A 21,989-nucleotide genomic window follows, 5' to 3' on the forward strand; every position below is an offset into this window, starting at 1 on the left:
CCTCACTTTCCTATCTTCTAGAGAGAGAGAGACTTTTAATGTTTTAATTAAAAGAAATCCTATAATGAGAAAGAAAAAAATTAACCCTACATATCTCTATTTCAATTGTTGATTAGTGACAAGCAAGTGTGGAAGAGCTGTGCAATATTTCAACTAAAGGCATAGTATCACAATTATGTTTTAACACAATAACCAAGTCTGTAGTGTTGCCAGGTGCATACATTGACAAAGATGAAAATCCAAACCAATTATTAAATTTAGTTGCATTTAAAACAGAATTTATAATAGGCATGACCCAGGAGCAATGGAAATATATACAGTATACAGTATATTAATATTTACTTTATTTGCAATCAGTGTGTGCATATGTGTAATTCTACAGTATGAATGAAGGTAGCTTTTACTACTAATAACATGCAGTCATAGAAAAAGCAGGATCAAGGTGAGCTTTATTTAACACTGTTGTAGGGTTTCAGCTCTGGGTCAGAGGTGAATTGAATCTTTAACTTCTTCTTCTTTGTCTTTCAGCTGTTCCCTTTAAGGGGTCGCCACAGCTAATCATCTGCCTCCATCTAACCCTATCCTCTGCATCCACTTCTCTCACACCAACTAACTTCATGTCTTCTCCCACTGCATCCATAAATCTCCTCTTTGGTCTTCCTCTAGACCTCCTGCCTGGCAGTTCCCACCTTAGCATCCTTCTACCGATATATTCACAATCTCTCCTCTGAACATGTCCAAAACACCTCAATCTGGCCTCTCTGACTTTATCTCCAAAACATCTAACATGGGTTGTCCCTCTGATGGACTCATTCTTGATCCTATCCATCCTTGTCACTCCCAAGGAGAACCTTAACATCTTCAGCTCTGCTACCTCCAACTCTGCCTCCTGTCTTTTCTTCAGTGCCACTATCTCTAAGCCGTAGAGCATTGCTGGTCTCACCACTGTCCTGTACACCTTTCCTTTCATTCTCGCTTATACTCTTTTATCGCACAACACACCTGACACTTTTCTCCATCCATTCCAACCTGCCTGTACCCGCCTCTTCACTTCCTTTGAACACTTTCCATTGCTCTGGACCGTTGACCCTAAGTACTTAAAGTCTTGCACCTTCTTTACCTCTGCTCCCTGAAGCCTCACCGTTCCTCTTGTGTTCCTCTCATTTACACATATGTATTCCGTCTTGCTGCGGCTAACCTTAATTTCTCTGCTTTCCAAAGCGTACCTCCACCTCTCCAAATTTTCCTCGACCTGTTCCCTGCTTTTGCTACGGTACAAAGCACAATGTCATCTGCAAACATCTTTAACGATTCGGGTTAATTTGATTCAACTGAATAAAATTTATAGCATAAGCTTCATGTATACACACAATACATTTAACAAACCTAAACAACCATTGCATAAATGTGCCTTAAAAGTGACAAAGTTATAATGGCCCGATGAGGTTAAGTCCTAGTCAGTTCTTTAAAAGGGGGCTACCCACATCCTATGCCATGCTACTTTATTGTAATACTCATTCATACTGTACATACTCTCCTTAATGCCAGTCAGTTCTTTCCAAAAATGAATGGATAAAAAAGGAATAACTCCTACCACTATTTTATGCTTTTTTGTTTTACTGTATGTTTTTTGCTAAAATTGGATTGTGACAGCCAAATGGGTATATTCATACACATCTCCATGCACACATCTCACCTTCATCTAGGTTGATGTATGCAGTGCCTCAGCTTGTAATTAATTAATGTAGGAGTGGGTATATTTAGGTCTGGTTACAACCTGAATTCACAAATGCATGATATGTACCCCCTTGAATACTCACCGGTATTCAATATGTCTAGCTTAAATGAGTACAGCAGCTTCAGAGGACACTAATGAAACCCCCATTTCCATAATGCAGAGATAGAGGGCAAAGGGAAAAAGGTAAAGAAACAACTAGACAGGCAAAAGAGGGGGGGGCTTGGTTGAACCAGGTTATGCTGAAAAGTGATGCTTTGCCAGCTGGACCACCTTTTTGTGTGATGCTGGATGCTGGCATTGAACCCATTTTCCTATCTAGTCGAGCAACCAACTACTCAAGCACCACAAGATCACTTAGCATCAGCGGAGATGCTTACAGTGCTGTTTGGGTTTGCAGCCAACTTGTTCCAAAATAGCTCTCTTAAGTTTCTGGAATTCCAGCAGGTTCATCACGGGAAGGTGTTGTGCCACAGACTGTAGCAGCAGCTACCTGTGAACCTGTGAGGCTGGTCAGCTCCCTACTACATTTTGCACACTCAAAGAAGATGATGAATGCTTCCAGACCATCCTGTGGTTAAATCCTGTATGCTGTTATAGCAACAAAGGGGTCATCTCTATATTAATGCCCCTGGTTCAGCAAGCACATGTTATATGTTTTTCAGAATTTTTCCTCCTCTTTTCACCGGGACACAGCTGTGGCTCTCCAAGCTCTGGGTCTGTACTTCACCAAAGCATTCAACTCTGACGGCTCTAGTTCAGTGACAGTAAAGTCATCAGAAGGAGACAGGCACTCCTTTGACGTGAACAAGAACAACAAGTTGCTGTACCAAGAAAGATCATTGCAGGATATTGCTGACAAATACAACATTGAAGTGAAGGGTTTCCCCTGTGTGTCAGTGCAGGTCAGTGTATCCTTAAGATAGTAAGAAGTAAATTTTGATTAAAGATGGTTTATTAAATAATATCGCAATACACCCAATATGCATACTTATACAGTTATTATGATTAATAATAATAATAATAATAATAATAATTTAACACATTTTAAAAAAATCTGCTTAAAAAACATTATTCACACAACCACACAAAGAACGATGTGCAGTGAAAAGCTTAATATGATCAAATAAGTGACAAGAAAAAAAATACTAATAGAAAATATTAAAACATTTTTTAAAATGTATTAAAAGATGGATACGAAATTAATTTTGGACTATTATTTTAATTATTAAATGGTATTATTGATTTGCCGTATCATTAATATGCAGACAACTTCTTACGTTTGATTGACTTGGTTTGATGGATTTTCATTGGCTTTCCAGGCACATCACTGCAGTTATAAATGACACTTTTGTTTCCCTCCACTTGTAGACCGCACTAAAGTACCAAAGACACATGTAAATATATTTGTACAGCACATAACGACAGTACCGACCTCTACCGATCTCTCCAGAGGTCATAACGCATTTGCTATGTTCTTGATTCGGTAGCAAATTCAGCTCCCTGCAATGGAGGAATAAAGTTGATTACACAAATGTCCAAATTCTGAAATCTGTTATAGTAGTTATAAGATGTAAATGGTTATAAGGTGTAAATTACTTTTGTATGGTTACACTGTGACTTGGATAGTAGTTTGATTGGTAACACAGTAGAAACATATCAGTAGAAACTGATGTACTGTCTTTGTAAATTTGGGGAAGGGAGCCATCTGGTGGGATGGCTGTAAATTGTCCTATACTGATCTGACATTTACTGTACATTTATGGTAATTAGCAGGGGGCCTTACCCAGAGAAACCTGTGCTTTCCACAATATTTTCTTTTATCAATAATGTATTCTCATTCACCAGGTAGGGATTTTAGAACATCATTAAGCTACAGTAAGGTCAGCATTAATCTGACTACATAAGTCAGGAAAGGGATAGCAGATAGTTAATTGCCAATGTTTCAATTACAGTAGAATTATAAATTGACAGCAAGTACGAGCCATCATTTGAGCCACAGAATGCATATTGCTAGTGATTTATCAAATACTAAAATATGTTTAGTTATTGATAAACACTTAATAAATGTTGAGGTGTTGTTAACAAATGAACAGAAGATTGGAAATTAATTTCTGGAGTGTATTCCTTATTACATATACTTATCTTTGTCTAAGTCACTCACCCATTCACTATACTGCTTACATTCACATTACATTTAAGCATTTGGCAAGCACTTATCCAGTACAGGGTTATGGGAGGCGTGGAACCTATTCCATGGGATTCGCCACTAGGTGAAGTACACCCTGGATGGAGTGCCAGTCCATCACAGGGGACACACACTAACGCACACTCTATGGGACCACCTAACTGCCGTTTCCAAATTGCCTGTAGTGTGTAAATGTGCGTGTAAATGTTAACCAGAGGTTAACTGGCCTCCATGGTCCTTTGTTAAACTACAAAGTTTAGAGTTTCCTAGGTAAATGGAGATGGCATGTCTTTTGACTGTGTGACTCAAACCCTCGTGTCTGGAGTGCCACCTATAACTAAATCGGTTAGTTAGCTACAGTGGTTTACAAACAATAATACACCTCAATGAGTTTAAAATTAAATTCAATATGCTCAGCCTAGCTTGTTTTTTCACACGAACTGTCCATTCTCACTAAACAGCAACTTTTCCTTAATTTCAATAATTAATAGTTTTAAGACCAATGGCAATAATGTTGAATGTTGAGGGAAAAGTACTAAATTGACACATGTAAATATATTTGTACAACACATGCCAAGTGTTATTTAAATGCTGTATTTCTTTAAATTGAGCTTAATAATTGAGATTATAAATCTGTTAATAGTAGAAAGAGGTATTAGATACTTAGCTACAGTATTAGTCTCTGGCAGAATCCATTCTCAGAGTAAGAAACAAATGGCCTCCTTGACAATCTGAGTTATTTACTTATTTAATTAGTTAATTAGGTAGTTAGTTCACTTCTTGGCATTTTTTAGGGTTTTAGGCATGCTTAGGGTATATTCCAATTAGAAAACTTTGCTCTACACTTTTAATCTTAAAATTGTTAACGATCTATCTGACTTTCTGCATATCTGTTTACACATCTCCAAGTAAAATTACAGTTTTGTACCTTTTTTTTTTTTTTTTTTTTTTTTTACCTCTGAAGAAGGTGTTAAGGAAAAGCCTTCATGTATTGTTTAGGGTAAGATATTTGACAGCATTTAATTTAAATGAACATAAAAAAACTTCTTTATATATATAGGCTTATTTTACGTTGCATTAATTTGCGTTTAGGATCGTTTGTTTGTTTTTGCTCTTTGGACAACAGTGTCGAAGCATAAATGATGACGTCACTTCCTGTGCATTTGGCTCAGCGTTACGGCTGTAACGTCCACAACAAGAGCAAAGCGGAAGGTCTACAGTAGGTGAAAACAGTGAGTGTGTTTTTGGCTAACATTAGATGCACTTAATTGGGATGTGTGTTGTTTTTGTGTGTTGTATGATAGCGGTGTTGTCGGTGTGACGTGCAATTCATTTGCTTTGATTCTGGCTCGAAAACTGTTTCTGTTTGAAATGCGCTGGTAGTGTAGGGATGATTCAGACGCGCGCGCGCGCACGCACGCACGCGTTTGTAACGAGATTTCTGCGGATTTCAGACGCGCTAGTGATCATGTGCTGATCTGTTTCAGCTGTCAGTTCTTAGCGCGTTAGCTTTCTATAGATGCTAGCTAATGCGACTCTTTCACACGTGCATAACTCGAGTGTTAGCCTATAGTGCATTACATTTGTTTGTTAATTTAACAAGCTGAGTAAATGTCAATGTCAATAAATTACAGAGGAAGTGTTAATTGATGTGACAAATGTAACGTTACCACAAAAGATGAATTACATTTCTACGATATGAGAGATGGATTTTATCCATCCATCTACAGTATCTCTTACTAATTCATATTTCATATTAATAGAAAAGGCCAACCCTACAATGACTTTGTATCCAAATACATATACTTAAGTAAGGAGTTGCATGTATAACAGCCTCCACTCTTCTTGGAAGGCTGTCCACAAGATTCTGAAGAGTTTCTGTGGGAAATCGTGCCCATTTATTCGTAGAGAGTTTGTAAGGTCAGGTACTGATGTTGGACGAGAAGGCCTGGCTCGCAACCTCCATTCCAGTTCATCTTAATGGTGCTTGATGGGGTTGAGGTCAGGGCTCTGTGTTTGGGCCAGTCAAGTTCTTCCACACTGAACTCATCAAACCATGTCTTTATAGTCCTTACTTTGTGCACAGTCATGTTGGAATAGGAAAGGGCCTTCCCCAAACTGTTGCCATGAAGTTGAAAGCATACCAGTGTCCAAAATGTCTTGGTATGCTGACGCATTAAGATTGCCCTTTGCTGTGGATAAGGGGCCTGATTGAAATGCCTGAGTTCAATAATTAACAGGTTTGGCTGAATACACTGAATAGATCGGACAATGTTATCTCTGCTTTATTAAGCTAAATATCTGGAACTTGCTTTTAATATACCTGAATACCAGTTATGAGGGCTAATGTCTAACATGTGGTGTGTGTGTGTGTGTATATAGTCTTATATTGTCAGTAAAGTGCTTTGTCAGAGTTGTGAGGGTTTTCAGAGTTTAACCAGGGACCATTGGGGCAAGGTGGAGAAACAGACACCAATCTGATGCAGGGCACCATGCACATCATCATTAAACCTGTCCCTAGCATGAGTTTGAGTAAAGAATGTATACCAGAGAACCCAGAGGAAACCTACATGGGAGCACACTTTTTTTTTTTTTTTTTTTTTTTTTGATGGATTGTCAAACATGTCCCTTTTTAAATTTAATTTCATGCTAATTAAATCAGATTTTGAAACCTTGTTGTATTTAATGTAAACTGATTTAATTTAAGCCATTGGGCCCTCGAGCAAAACCCCTCAACTGCTCATCTGTCTCTGTCATCTGATGAGCTGAAATCGGGTATCAACTAACACTCTGAAACAAACAAAAAAAGAAAAACACAAAATAGGTTGGTTTAATTCTAAATAGAAATGTTCTTGACGCTCACCTTAGCATGTTTCAGCTCGGCAAATTAACATAACAGCTTTTTGTTGGGCATCTTAATTTTCTGATTCAAAACTTTGTGTATGGAAACAGCAGCTTTTCTTATTGTTCTGCAGTCCAAAAGCCATTCTGGTGCTCTGTATACAGTATGTCTGGCAAAGAAAATCTTTATTGGGTCAAATTCTGCCATTTTACCTATGCAGTGTCCAGAACCAAATGATTTTTTTTTTCCTATAAAGTTTGAGATTTTTCTTTGTTTTCAGACCCAAAATTACTTCAAAACTAAAAAGAGGTCAATTTAAAACAAAACAAATAACATTAAACTTTTTCATCTGAGGTTAGTAGTCTATTGAAATCAACCGTGGCAACTTCTGGGCCTCTTCATAGATGCAGTTCTAAAGCCTAGCCGATTTCCTTAATTAAAGTTTGTTTCTCCTTCGCACATATCAAGAGACCAGCTGATATAATACCATGATATCTTCTGTATGCAATACAGTTGTATTGCAATTCTGTAAGTATCATATTTGTAGGCGTGTCTTAATTTGATAGTGGTGGTGATATTCTTATCATTTTTATTTACATTTTGTTACAATTCTAAACAAACAATTAATAATTTTTTTTCTACCACATAGAACATTGTGCATCCTGCTAATGCCTAAATAATTTAGAGTGCACCAAATGTACAATTACTGGGGAAACTGCAATTTATTACCACCACAAATGCAAACAAATGAGTACGCTTGACCTTAAGGTTACAAACTGATGACCAGACATTCTCCTTCAGGATTTTCTGTGTAGAGCGCAAAATTCGTGGTTCTATCAAATATGGCAAGTTGTCCAAGTCCTAAGGCTTCCCCAGACCATTACGCTACCCTCAGCATGTTTAACTGTTGGGATGTTCTTTCTATGAAATGCTGTTATTTTTACACCAGATGTAATGGAACGCACACAAACCAAACATAAGTTTCATTTTTGTCTCACCAGTCCTCTTTAACTCTTTAATTTATTAATTTTTTAAATCAGTGTGGTCATAGCATTCGTTTTGTAAATACTGATCCTATGATTTATTTTTTTTTTTTTAGGACTTCCTACAATCCGTCTGCCTTTATTAAATCGAAATTTTAAAGCACAGTAAGCAGAGTGGCTTTTCAGGTGGCCAACCACTTCAGGGCTTCACAGCAGGTAAGATTGTTTTGTAAGTACTCTCAGTTTTATATAAATGCACATGAGGTACAGCTCTATTAGTTCACTGCAACATTTACTGATTTTATAAATTGAAGATATGAATGAAATGACTAAGATTAAAGGTTACTAATGTGTGTAAATATTATCAGAATCTGTTTTATTATAACAGGAGTATTCATTGTACTGTGACTTTCATCACAGCAGAGCAGCGGTTGGTGGGGTGTGTGTGGGACAGGGCCATGGAGTCACCTGAAGGGGAAGGCCGCACATTTATGCAGGTGATCAGTGAGAAATACAGCCCTGAGAATTTCCCCTACCGCCGGGGCCCTGGCATGGGTGTGGTTGTACCGCCTGGCCATCAGGGATCTCCTATGAAGGGTATGAGCAAGTCAGACAGTAATAACTGTGGTTAACGTCTGTGAGTGTTGTTTTATGAACTCAGTGAGAATAAAGTTCAGCAATAAGTGACTCAAGATGTATATTTTATTACCCTACCAGACCGACTGAACCTGCCCAGTGTGCTGGTCCTGTATGGCTGTGGAATTAGCCATGCTGGGGATCAAGTAGAGATTGCAGCGTTTTGTGCTCATGTGGTTGAACTGGACTTATCTGATAACAAACTTCAAGACTGGCATGAGGTAGCTGTCTTGTATATTTGCTCTAGCCATGACTGAATGGTAGTTTGAAACATACCTACTCGTCGTCACACGTAACCAGTATGATTTCTGTTAATGCTGTTATTTGCCTCTGTTCAGATCAGTAAAATTGTTATGAACATTCCAAACCTGGACTTCCTGAACCTTAGCTCGAACCCGCTGATGGACGCAGCGCTGGAGTCGGACTGCGCTAAGGCTTTATCTAGGGTGCGCCGCCTTGTCCTCAACAACACTCGGATTTCTTGGGACATTGTTAACATCTTTACATGCGAAATGCCCGAGTAAGATCATTACAGAACTCCCAGTATGTTACATTTCACTGACAAAAAATATTTATTATAGATTATTAATAATCTTGAGCAACTTGAATATCAATAATTTAGATCTTGTTCTTTCCTGGTGGCTGTTTTCTACTAGACTTGGTTTAATGATTAACTAAGTCTTCATTAAAACTATATCCTGAGAGCAGTTTTATAACATTATGAAGGACAATGTTTGACTTATGTATATTATGTTATATGGTCACATGTTGAAAGGTCTCAGCATGTGTTCGCACACATACAGGAGGGAATCCAGGTGAGATTTACAGTAGTGGGGTTTTTTTTATGTTTTTTTTTTTTTATATATATATATATATATATATATATATATATATATATATATATATATATATATATATATATATATATATAGAAACACCAATGATGATGATAATCTCATAATAAAGGCTCTTTTTGAACAGGGGCATCAATGTGTCTGCTCTCCATAGTAAATGAAAACATTAGGTTTTGATCTGAACAGAGTAATCTGAGCATGAGAATGAATACTCCTCAAGGTCAAATGATTTGTTACCAAATTTGGGTGACATGAACTTGCATCAGGATCCACTGGGTAACTGCACAGCATGCAGTGTTTTGTTTAACTGGTGGCTCAGTGGCTAAGGCTTTGGGCTATTAATCAGAAAGAGCTCAAATCCCTGGACTATCAGTTGCTTGACTGATTTGCTCCTAAAGCTCATGGCCTTTTAACAACAAACCTGAACTAATTCTCAATCCATTTAAGATGAGTTTATACTTCATTCATGTAGTTAGTTATTCACTGCTTTTTTTTTTTTTTTTTTTTTTTTTAAGGTGACAGGATAAAATGTTAAGTGCTCACCTGTGTCTGTGTGTGTCCTTTAGATTGGAGGAACTGTTTCTGTGCCTTAATGAGTACACCACTGTGATGGTGTCTGCCACTCCATGCCCTTCACTGCGTCTGCTGCACATTACAGACAACAACCTGCAGGACTGGAACGAGGTGCGCAAGTTTGGCACCATGTTCCCCTCTCTCGACACACTTGTCATGGCCAACAACTACCTGAACTCCATTCTTGACTCCGAGGACAGTCTTCGCCGACTCTTTCCTCACTTACGTAGCATCAATCTGCACAACTCTGGTATAGCCTCTGATAAAACATATCACGTAACCTAGTCTTTTTGTAATGCTAGAACGTTCCGCTTTTATTGATCACTGCATTCTGTAGGGCTGGGAAATATGATAACAGTGTATTAATATAATGATTAATTATACTGACTGTTTTTTTTTTTAAAGCGTCACTGCAACAACAGAAGGCACAAATTATTCGCCTGCATTAAGCAAAGAAAACAACTGAATGTTTTAAAAATCTTCACCTGAGATCATCTGAAATCACAATTAACTGGTCAAAGAAAATCTGTGTGTTTGTGTGTGTGTGTTTACAGTGAGGTTAAGTATTTGATCACCCTTTGATTTTGCAAGTTCTATTACTTAGAAATCATGGAGGGGTCTACAATTTTCAGCATAGGTGCATTTCCACCGTGAGAGACAGAATCTAAAAAGATAAAGCTACACTCTGCTCATGATTCTAAATTAGTAGCATCTGTTTGAGGTCGTTAGCCGTCATAAAGTCACCTGTGCACCCCACAATCAGCCAAAGTCTAAGTAGATACATGGGGTATCAATGATGCTAAAAATGGTGAGGAATCAGCCCAGAACTACACAGGAGGAGCTGGTCAATGCCGTGAAGCTGGGACCATCGTTTCCAAGGCTACCATCAGTAATACACTAAGGCATCATTGTTTAAAATTTTGCATTGCACGGAAGGTTCCCCTGCTTAAGTCAGCCCATGTCCAGGCCCGTCTGAAGTTTTCCAGGGACCATCTAGATGATCCAGAGGAGTCATGGGAGAAAGTCCTGTGGTCAGATGAGACCAAAGTAGAACTTTTTGGTCTTAACTCCATTCGCCGTGTTTGGAGGAAGAAGAATGATGAGTATCATCCCAATAATACCATACCTACAGTGAAGCATGGGGCTGGAAGCATCATGCTCTGGGGGTGTTTTTCTGCACAGGGTACAGGACGACGGCACTGTATTAAGGAGAGGATGAACAGGGCCATGTATTGTGACATATTGGGCAAAAACCTCCTTCCCTAAGTCAGATCATTAAAGATGGGTCGTGGCTGGGTCTTCTAACATGACAACGACCCAAAGCACACAGTCAGGAAAACCAAGGAATGGCTTCGTAAGAAGCATATGGACTATTTAAAAGCAAAATAACAGGTCTTTGAGGGTGAGAAATCTGATAAGCAAGTGATCAAGTATTTATTTGATCAGTAATTCACAAATAAATTGTTTAAAAAAAATTATACAATGTGATTTCCATTTGGTTTTTTCTCTCACAGTGGAAATGCACCTATGCTGAAAATTGTAGACCCCTCCATGATTTCTAAGTAAGAGAACTTGCAAAATCAAATACATTATATGTGTATATATCTCATATTCTCCAGCAAGCTCAGTAAAAAGTTCTTTTGGTAACTTTGTCACACTCGCTCCTGGAAATACTGAATGATTTTGTACATAATTATGCAGGCATCATAAACATGTAACAAAATTTGTACAGCATGTAATGGTGCCCAAGACCTTTGCACAGTTTTCTTACCTGGTGGCACAGTCATATACAAGGATTCAAACTGTGAAAGAGTGGCTCTGGGACCATGACCAATAATTTTTACACATAACATACACAATAGCCACTATGTTTTGCATCATAATCAAAGCTAAACACAGTTAAACTAAGTCTTGGACTAGGTGATTGTTTTGTGTATGACAAATTTGTTCAATCCATTTAGCCGCTAAGTAAATGATGTTATGCGTGTGTCCATGCGTGTGTAGGGCTTAGTCAATGGGAAGACATAGAGAAGTTAAATTTCCTACCCAAGCTGCAGGAGGTGAGGTTGCAGGGCATTCCTCTGCTGCAGACTTACACTACCACAGAGAGGCGCAGTCTCATGATCGCCCAGTAAGTGTCTCATTTGCATTCTGTTGCTTATATGTTCAGTAAGTTCAGCCATTTATTTACAAGACTCTTAAAAAACCTCTGTGCTCCTGCCTTAGGTTGCCCTCGGTGAATTCCCTCAACGGGAGCATTGTTACTGGGGGAGAGCGCGAGGATGCCGAGCGTTTTTTTATCCGTTACTATCGGGATCACCCTGAAGAGGAGCTGCCTCACAGGTACAGTGTCTTTAGTACAGAAAAGGGTTCAGTACTTATATGCTGGACCTCAGTTATGACATACAATCACTGGCCACTTTATTAGGAATCACTTGACTTTTTCTTAGCAGTAGGTGAGGAATATTTCATTAAAATCACATAGATTCAGATGAAGAACTTAAGTTAATGTTCACGTAAACCGCTATAATGGGGAAAATGTGGTTTCAGTTTATGCGATTACAAGTCAAGAGTTTCAGGTAATGCACATCCTGTGACTTTTTATCTGTAGTTCGCATTAAAGATAGTGATGGGTCGTTTGTGAAAGATTTGTTCTTTTTAAACGAGTCTTTAACGTGTCTTAGAAGAACGAGTAGTTTCAGAGAGTGATTCATTCAGTTTGAACTGGGCGCGCATACGCAAAGCATCGTGAAACCTCCGTAGGTTATGTACAGGAAACAGAAATGAGTAGTTACCTTTGAGTCTTTTAGCCCCAATCGAGGTGAGCTGCTCATTCTGTTTATAATAACTGTAATATTTTCATCACTGGAACTATAGCCAACATTTTTGTATGTAGGGGGTCTGTTTATTCAAAATGTAACATTTTATTTCTGATCAAAAGAACGAAATGAACTAAATGACTCGAAAAAAAATTAGTTCATTTTGATGCATGAGATTCAAAGAGCCGAGTCACTAAAATTATCCAAACTTCCCATCGCTAAGGAAGAGGCCCAAATAATGGAACAGTCAGACCTCGTACCTTGTTAGATATTACAGAAAAAAAAAATTATTTTCCCCGTTGGAAGAAAGTTTTGAAAGAAAAAAAAATCAGAAATACATTCATAACACAGCTGATTTATATTTGGTCATGCTCACAAAGCTCATTCAGTGCTGAAATGACATGACAACCAAATGATTAAAGAGTGTCCTCTAACATTTCATGCATCCTCCAGTAATAGAAGCCATTGCAGCATACGAGTGACTCCATGGTGAGCAGCTGTACTCCTTCTCCTTGTATAGTGCAGCCTTTTGATTGTTCTACTAAATAGCACATTCAGTTTGTCCTGAATGTATTTCTTTCAGGCCATTACTATAAACCAAATAAGTTTCACAAAATCTTTTTATACATTTTTGTGTGCAGTTCTAAGTAATTAGTTACACTGATTAGTTAGATTATTGTTCTGCATCAAGCAACTGGAACAACTAAGGAGATTTAAGTTGCGTGCATGTCCGGGAGTCGTTCAAAACTTGTCTGCATCCATGGAAATCCAACGAGTTTACATTTTATGTTTTGTTTTTGTTTTGTTTTTTGCATTTTGTGCAAGAAGCAAGGACAGTTTCAAGAACAAAAGGGAGCCACTTTTATTTTTGTTTTTAAAGCACCTGGTCCCAAGAGGAATCAAAAATTAAGGTTAAGTGAGGTTTAATATCATATTTTACTTCATTTACATGCCATTTCCAAATGTTATGATTGTTTTTATTGGTAATATTGATATAAATTTGGGTGGCTGGAACGGTTTATCTGCCTTTACTTTCCTATAGGAAAATGCATTTCAAAATTTCGCCTTCTCCGGAATTGATTTAGTTGTGTCGGAGTACAACTGTAAATTACTGGACTGTCAGCTTTGTAAAGCAACTGTAGTGAAAAATAAATTGAAGATCAATAAATGAAGATCACTTAAATAAAAAAAAAAATTGGATAGTCGAATCCATAGCTATATTTAATAGTAAAAATAAGTGCCTATCCATGCATACAATGCAACAAGCATTCACAGCATTGGGACTAAACAAGTGTGTGACAATACGTGTTAGTGTGGCTAATAAAAACAGTTTTATTTCGCTGGGAACCATAAAGATTAGACTTTGGAGCTTTGACGCTGTGCCAAAATGATGGGAGAGTCAGGGTAAGAAGGGAATTGCATTGTATCCATTTTACAAGTCTCCGGAGGGAATGTTACTGAATAATTAGGGGTTGCTTTAGTTGATCTGGTCTAGGCGCAGCACTACTCACTTCCCATTAGCAGCCGGGAGAACCACCAGCACTGTGAGCTCCTGATTGGGTAGTGTTGAGATGATTGATGTGGGAGTGCAAATGCGCAACACCACCCACCCATCTGCTCCTTAGACTAAGCCAGGAATCAAACATTGTAACTCTTTATATCTTTAGTTATTATTTTTATTTACATATTTCATAAACTGCGACATGCTAATAACAACAAACTGTTGATTCTAACATGAAATTGTTATATTATTTGTCCATACTTGGTGCATTCCTGTGCTTTTTTTTGTGTGACAGATATCACTGTTTGGTGACCAAGTATGGGAAGTTGGCGCCACTGGCTGAGGTCGACCTGCGGCCACGCTGCCACGCTAAGGTAGAAGTTCACTGTGAGGACCGGGTCGAGCAGGTTAGCATCAGGCTGGACCAGACCGTGGCTGACCTGAAAAAGCAGCTTAAAACAGTGGTGCGACTTTCAGCCAGTAACATGCGTGTCTACTACATTGACAAGGATATGCACTCAGCCTTTGGACCTGAGGAGTTGAAATATAACACAAGGGCCTTGCATTCCTACAGCATTAGGGATGGGGACGGGATCCTGGTGGTGCCGAAGACCAAATAACTGACCAGCACAAGGACCAAGATGAAACTGTGCTGGAATAATTAATATCCATGCTAACACTGCATAGACTCCACAATGTGTGTGAGACATGATTCAAGACAAAACATTTTTAAAAAGTGACTGATTTAGTTTTCTGAGACAGTACATTGCGTTTTAAAGGGCATCTTGCAGCTCACATTGCTATTCAGTGTGTGCACTGCTGCGCTTGTCGCCATGCCATACATTTGGCTTTCTTAATTTTTATTGCCTTTGACCATGAATGGAGTTTGCTTTTAACTGTTAGGAAATGCCTGTTTCTTTAAGAGGAAAGCACAAGAGAGCTTTGCTAGTTCAAAAAGTGCATCCTGTGAAACTTGACAATCATCTGCCACCAGTTATATTGTGGTTAGCTGCAGGAGGGAGAAAAGGTGACACCCTGTGATTGTCTTAAGGAGAAAATGGTGGATTTACAGGTGATGAATGTGTAGTGTAACTCTCAGGCCGCAACATTTAATAGTAATTTATAATCTGACAATATAATAAAGATGCACAGTAATAAGATAAATTGAGGGGTTATATAAATTTTTATTTTTTTTGGTCATTGCATGAATACACTTCAAGTTAGTGTCTGTTCCTGATGGCTGTCTAAATGTATGATACTTGGTCCTCAATATCAGTGTTCAGTCCAAGCAGCTATTCTATGAATTTATTTTAAGAAAAAGTGTGGGGGGGGGACCTTCTTGGGATTTTATCTCCTTTTTTTTTCCTTTTTTTCTTTTTTACCAAAAAATAGTCTTAATTGCTTATTTTAAATTAAATACATAACGGCTGTGCAGGCATTTTGAAGTAGAATAAGTACACCTGTATTGTTTATAAAAGGTGTAGAATGAAAGGTTTGAACTCATAGAGTAGAATTATATAAAATACATATATTATCATACAGGTTCTACCTCCCAGTGTGCAGTCAAGCATGGAATGAATTTTAGCTCCCCTCACCCTTTTTTTTTTTTTTTTTTTTTTTAAAAGTGTTTTTTTTTTTTTAATATATATCACACATACACACGTGTGTCTCTCTCTATATATATATATACAGTAAAACCTTGGATTGCGAACAACTTGATATGTGTTTTGCAAGACGAGCTAAATTTTTACTTGTTAAAGTGCCCCAATTATGCCATTTTAAAGGTTGCTACTATTGCTTAATGAGTCTCTTAAAACAGGTTTGCATGTATGCAAGGTCAAAAAACACTTTAGTTTTCTCCAAAAATAGATTTAATTTTACCCCATTTCCAAATGATTCGTAAACGACTCGTGTGAAGCAGTTTGAAGATTCAGTCTGTCTAAACCCCTCCTTTAACGACCAGCTAATTTTATATTAACTGTGGCTACAAAAATCAAGAGGTCTTTTATCTTTGTGTCAGTGTTGCGTTAAAAGGCCGGTGAGCAAAAAGGACAAATGTACAAGTAGATAAAGCAAACGTGTGTTATACAAAACTAAATAAAGTAAATGAAAAAGGTGCACCACAACCAAACAAAGATATAAACTATTATACATAGTTTGTAAATATTATCGGTATGTGTATGTGTGCGAGTGAGTGGAAAATGTCCGAAGTCCGTGTTTATCGTATGTGTTAGAGGAGTATGGTTCGATCTCACCGGGGTTAATGAAGTCCGAGAGGCCGATGACGGAGGGTGTGAAGTCTGGGGAATATGTCCAGTCAAAGATAATCTGGTTAAAAATCTTTGAAAGAAAATTACCCACAGCAATCTCTCCTTCTCTTGCCCAAAAAGAAAATAGCAGCGCTAGTCCACCATTACTGAACTAGCGCTGCCGTTTAATTTTTTTTTGGCTGAGAGAAGAGATTGCTGCGGATAATTTTCTTCTACGGCAAGCCCAGGGGGAAAAATGCATCCGCACACGCGGAGTGCGCATACGCCTTGCCACTTCGCGAGTGTTAAGTTCAGTTTTGGTGAATGGTGGAGAATAAACAGTTAAAACGGATTTCGTGTGCTCTTGTTTTTATTGTTGCTTTTTTTTTTATATTACAAAGTGTTTAAGCGAACTCGACATGAATGCTCGGTCACATTAACGAGAGTGTGGTAACGTTAATTGTAAGATGGCGGGCAAGTTGTTTGTGACGTAGAATGTAGGCGGGCAAGTTGTTCGCGACGTAGAACGTAGGCGGACATTATGCAAATGTGGATCCGTAACAGAGTTAAAAATAGATTTGCTAACTACTCGTTTAGGCGAATGTGATCCGATTCTTTTTTTTTTTTTTTTTTTAAATAGACAAAAACTTAATTTATTGTGCACAAGTGTAGTGACTGTTCTTTAGGAACTTTACTGCAGCAGTGGCCCCCATTAGGAAAGGATTAAAAAGGCTTTAGCAGTGCGGGAGATGAATCTGTTTAACAACAAAAATGTCACATTTCTGGAGCCAAAAGCAAGTGTCATTAGAGGGAGTCCTTTGTTAAAGTCACAGAAAATAAAGATGTTTCCAGTGACCAGACAGAGAGATGTGTGTGCGCGCATGCGAAAATACACACACAACCAAAAAATATTATTTTTTGATCACACAACGGTTTAATATGTTTAATATCTCACAACCGAAAAATATTAATATAAAAATTATTCATACAAAATATAAAGTAAAAAAATAATTATAAAATAACCTGAACTTTACCTTTCAAAAAAAATTGTGGCTGGGGTGTGTATATGAGAAAGTCATCCTACACAGTAGCCCCTGTCCTTTTTCTTATCTAACTTACACCAGCCATGATTTTTTTTTCAAAGGTAAAGTTCAAGTTGTGGAACGAATCATGAGAGTTTTAATTAGTTCTTATAGGTAAATTTGCTTTGATGTAGTGCTTTTGGATTATAAGCATGTTTCCGGAACAAATTGTGCTCACAGTTCAAGGTTTAACTGTATGTGTATGGACACACACACACATACAAACAATTAAATATGAATAAAATTTGTGTGTCGGTGTAATATACACACACACACACACACACAGTGGAACCTGGGATTGCGAGTAACGCGATTTGCGAGTGTTCTGCAAGACGCAATACAAACACTTATCTGTCAGGATTTATTTTTACTATTTTTTTTAAAAAAAGGTAAAGTGCATGTTAATTTGTTTTATTTTTATTTAATATTTTGTGTTAATTATTTTTACGCATTTAGATTTTTGGGCTGTGAAACAAATAATTTGATTTTCCGTTAATTCTTATGGAAAAATTTTATTTGGTCCACGAGCCTGCTGGATTGAATTGTGCTCGTAATCCAGGGTTCCTGTGTGTATGTATGTATATGTATGTGTATGTGTATATATATATATATATATATATATATATATATATTTCTATTTTGAATCAAACACAATTTGTCATTTCTTTGTAGTTTTGTTGACTTTATTACAATTAAATACCATGTTACTGGATATATACATCTTTAAGTAAAATACAATATGTAAACCTTCAGCCATAACATTAAAACTTTTAACCTTTCGAGATTATTAAAATTAAAATCTTGTTACAGTTTCACCTGTCAGTGGGTGAGATAAACAGTATTTGGCAGTAGGTAAACAATAACTGGGAAAAATGGGCAAGCATAAAGATTTTAGCAATTTTAACCAAAATTGTCATAGCTAGGCAATTTGTCAAAGAATGCCCAGAATGCAATGTCTTGTGATCCATTTCTGCGAATTAGCACTTAGTATATACCGAAAGTGTGTAAAGGAATAACTGATAAATTAACAGGGCGATGGGCTCCTGAGGCTCATTGCTGTCTCGTGCAGTCCAACAGAAAAATTAATGTACTTCAGCACAATTTGTTGAAAAAGGTCATACTGGCTATGATAGGAAGGGGTCAGAACCCCCTGAGCATTACAGTGTCCTGTATATATGGCTGCGTGGATGCAGACTAGTCAGAATACCTGTGCTGACCCCTTTCCACTGCTAAAAGTGCCTGCAAAGGGCATGTGAGAAACATAAATGGAGCAGTGGAAAAAAAACGTGGCGTGATCTGATGATTCACATTTTCTTTTACGTCATATGGACAGCCAGATTCGTGTGTCTCACTTACTTGGAGAAGAGATGGCACCTTGAGAAACATGACAAATATTTCAAGGTGCTGATTTAGCCTTCAAAGTATCTTTGGGATGTTCAGCACAAACAAATCCCACTACACAACCTACCAGGCTTAAACGAGCTGCTGCTGTCCATGGCACACATTTATTTCCATACTTTGGTGGTTCAGAACTGTTCTGCATTTGATTTTATTGATATGGCTAATCCGTGTATATGATATGTGACTTCTTACAAAAGTATTTTTCATTCAAATAAAAGAAAAAATCTTAAGGTTATATTATATTATATATTATTTCAATTTTTTCTTTGTAGTGAAGTGATCTCTAAGAATGCTTTATGGAGTGATAAGTAAATATTAAATCTAGACAATTTACATTATTACTATGTCAATGTTTGGGTAACAACAGATTTCTGCAAAAATTAGTTATATTGCCTTAGACGTTTTTTTTTTTTTTTCCTTTTTTTCTTTTCTTTTCATAGACACGGATGAAATTTGTAGATTTTAGTTTAATTTCAGTGTTATTAACCAAATTATTTTTGGTTTCAATGCAACTTCTTTATATTCCACTTGTGTTTAATTCGGGTTTTTGATTATGCCATACTTTGGTAAAAGCTAGAAGATGATTTTTTTTTTGTTGTTTTCGTATATAAAAAACCCAGAGGTCATTAAATTAATGCTAGTATAATAACAATCCAGTAATGAAAGTATTTAATCAAATCATTAAACACCGTGTTAATATTATTAATGAGAAACGCTGTTCTTGTTTCTAGTCATTGCACTGAACTGAGGTCCAACACTGGTAATTCCCGCCTTAGAGGTTATGAAACAGTCTTAGAATTTTAGCTAGTAATCCCAATGAACATAAAGCATGGTAATGTCACTGTGGTCATTTGTGCAATTGTTTTATCCCTCTCTGAATAGTTAGGAGTACATTCTCTGAATCATATTTCATAAAATAATGTGTGTGGTCATTCTCTGTACCTTATAGATTGTGTATAATAGTATCACAGTGAGTAGTTGGTAGAGAAGTGAAAGGAATTTGAAAAAAATCTGTATACAGTAACTACATAATCATATTTGGAGATAGAATAAAAGCTAATTGCTTTGTACTGTAGAATACTTTATTATGGGACTTGTCAATATAAAACAAGTTTCGCATTAAATTAAACAATTTAAAAAACAGCAAAGCAGATTATTTGGGTTCAGATGTTAACCTATGTCATCTAAATAGATTCAGTAATAGATCAGTAAATAGATTTTTCAACTGCACATACAGTTCTTTATACACAGTTGCCATGTTTATACGCAGTATGTCTATGTTAAAGAAAAAAAGGAAAAGGAATCAGGATCAGTAAATGTTTATGGACAGACATTAAAATTAAAACTGATTTCTTTAGTAAACAGTGATGAAATGAATAATGCAAAGATGCTACTGTGTTGAATTTTGATGATGCACATAATGGTGATAAAGTATTATGCTTCATTCATCTAGGCATTTGTGATTTTTTTTTTATTTATTTTTTTATGTATTTATTTTGTAACAATTTGTAACAAATTGTGTTAAGTTTACATTAGGGCTATGTTTATTTTGATATCATCCTTAAACCTTGCGTTTTTAAAAGGAAAGTTTCATTGTCTAAATTTATGCTGAATGTATATTGTAAAAGGTCTTAAACAGTATATCGTAACACAAAAGATTACCTATTTCACTCCTATCTATCGAATGTATTTAGTGTCTGTTGCCATGAGCACGGAAGACCTGAGTAAATGGTTTATCCCCCGCATAAACAGCAGTGACTTTCAAATCCCTTGCTTAACCCACTCACCCATTTACGTGCATGTTAACTCATATGCTATCGCTTAAATAAGTTTTATTTAATGTGTGCATTTGAACGATAAAAGAAATTCCAATAAGGTTAAAGGGAAATAAAATACATTTCTGAGTGATCTTTATAACTTGAGTTTTTTCTCTTTCATATTTGTCATCACTAATCCATAAAAAATATACATTAATACATGATTATACAGAATAACAGAACACCATCATGGGAGTAAAAACTATATAATCTTCTGCTACACTAATGCACTTCCCATCCAAGCACATTTCACTTGTGCTTGGATTCCCTCAAGGTAGAAAGTTTTTCTAGTATGTCTGGGCCATGATCAGACTGCCAGCTACACCTTTGTAACGCTGGCCTCCCAGGAAGTCATTTAATGGCCCGAACATGTGGAAATGGCTTAGAGCAAGGTTCGAACTGTAGAGAGGATGTAGCGATAACTCCTAGCCTCCCTGCACTTTATAAGACTTAAAGTATGTGCTCACCTGACCTTTATACCCTTATGTGTCCAATACAGAAACATGGGCATTAAAAAAAGTTAGTTCAGTCCCCAAAAGACCTCACTACAACTTTCTGACTGAACATTACGTCTATAAGTCCATAAATGTTCAATGTCACAGTCATGACCTGGTCACCCTCAGCTTACTGAAAGATGTCTTCATGCTGTTTGAGGACGTTGATCTTGAAGCTGCTGAAAGAAAATCTACAATGTACAGTATTCATTCATTCATTCATTTTACTGCTTATCCTTTACATGGTACTGGTGCGTATCCCAGACTTTGGGCATGAGGCAGGGTACACCTTGGACAGGGTGTCAATCCATTGCAGGACATACACAAACGCACACACACACAATGGGCAAATTCTGAATGCCAGTTAGCCTAATCTGCATGTTTTTGGACTGTGGGAGGAAACCCACAAAGCACGGGGGGAACATGCAAACTCCACGCACACAGACGTGAGGCGGAAATCGAACGCTCGACCCTGAAGATGCGAGGCCACAGGTCTAAGCATTATATCCCCAATCTTGCTTAATAGAATATTCATAATGTAGTAATAGCTAAACTTTACCTGCCTGAGGAATCAAGCACATTTGTTTTCCTTTGGTGTTTAATGGCAGGTGGAATTCAGTAGGTTGCATCACTACCACTGATAAATCTCACTCTCCCTCAACTTCTAGGTCCTTTAAAGCCAAATTTCCAGTCCAGTTTTCTTCTTCTTCTTCTTCAAAAAAGTGCTACCTTCCCTGATCAGTAACTCCCTATTCTAAAAGACTTTTAATGTTACCTTTACTCTACTTATTTTTTAGAGCTGTGGTATTATATCC

The 21,989-nt window shown here is 37.2% G+C and overlaps 1 protein-coding gene across 2 annotated transcripts; it reads left to right on the plus strand.

Annotated features, from left to right (window-relative positions):
* Nucleotides 1-5,089: 5,089 nt before the first annotated feature.
* tbcela (tubulin folding cofactor E-like a) lies at nt 5,090-15,295 on the plus strand. 2 transcript variants are annotated; one of them, XM_053506806.1, is made up of 9 exons: nt 5,090-5,155; nt 7,865-7,964; nt 8,169-8,345; nt 8,466-8,605; nt 8,723-8,904; nt 9,805-10,061; nt 11,816-11,942; nt 12,038-12,154; nt 14,427-15,295. In XM_053506806.1, the coding sequence occupies exons 3-9, from the start codon at nt 8,207-8,209 to the stop codon at nt 14,749-14,751; spliced, it is 1,287 nt and encodes a 428-aa protein (XP_053362781.1). In that variant the 5' UTR covers nt 5,090-5,155; nt 7,865-7,964; nt 8,169-8,206; the 3' UTR covers nt 14,752-15,295. The 2 variants fall into 2 exon arrangements, with proteins under 2 accessions (XP_053362781.1, XP_053362782.1); XM_053506807.1 differs by lacking the exon at nt 14,427-15,295 and adding an exon at nt 13,459-14,410.
* Nucleotides 15,296-21,989: the final 6,694 nt, after the last annotated feature.

This window comes from Clarias gariepinus, chromosome 11, assembly GCF_024256425.1.
Source record: "Clarias gariepinus isolate MV-2021 ecotype Netherlands chromosome 11, CGAR_prim_01v2, whole genome shotgun sequence".
Lineage (NCBI taxonomy): Eukaryota > Metazoa > Chordata > Actinopteri > Siluriformes > Clariidae > Clarias > Clarias gariepinus.

Coding starts and splice junctions, on each gene's coding strand:
- tbcela (XM_053506806.1), top strand. CDS start 8,207: ATGGAGTCACCTGAAGGGGAAGGCCGCACATTTATGCAGGTGATCAGT. Junction 8,346..8,465: donor TCAGGGATCTCCTATGAAGG/GTATGAGCAAGT, acceptor TTACCCTACCAG/ACCGACTGAACCTGCCCAGT. Junction 11,943..12,037: donor CGCAGTCTCATGATCGCCCA/GTAAGTGTCTCA, acceptor CTCCTGCCTTAG/GTTGCCCTCGGTGAATTCCC.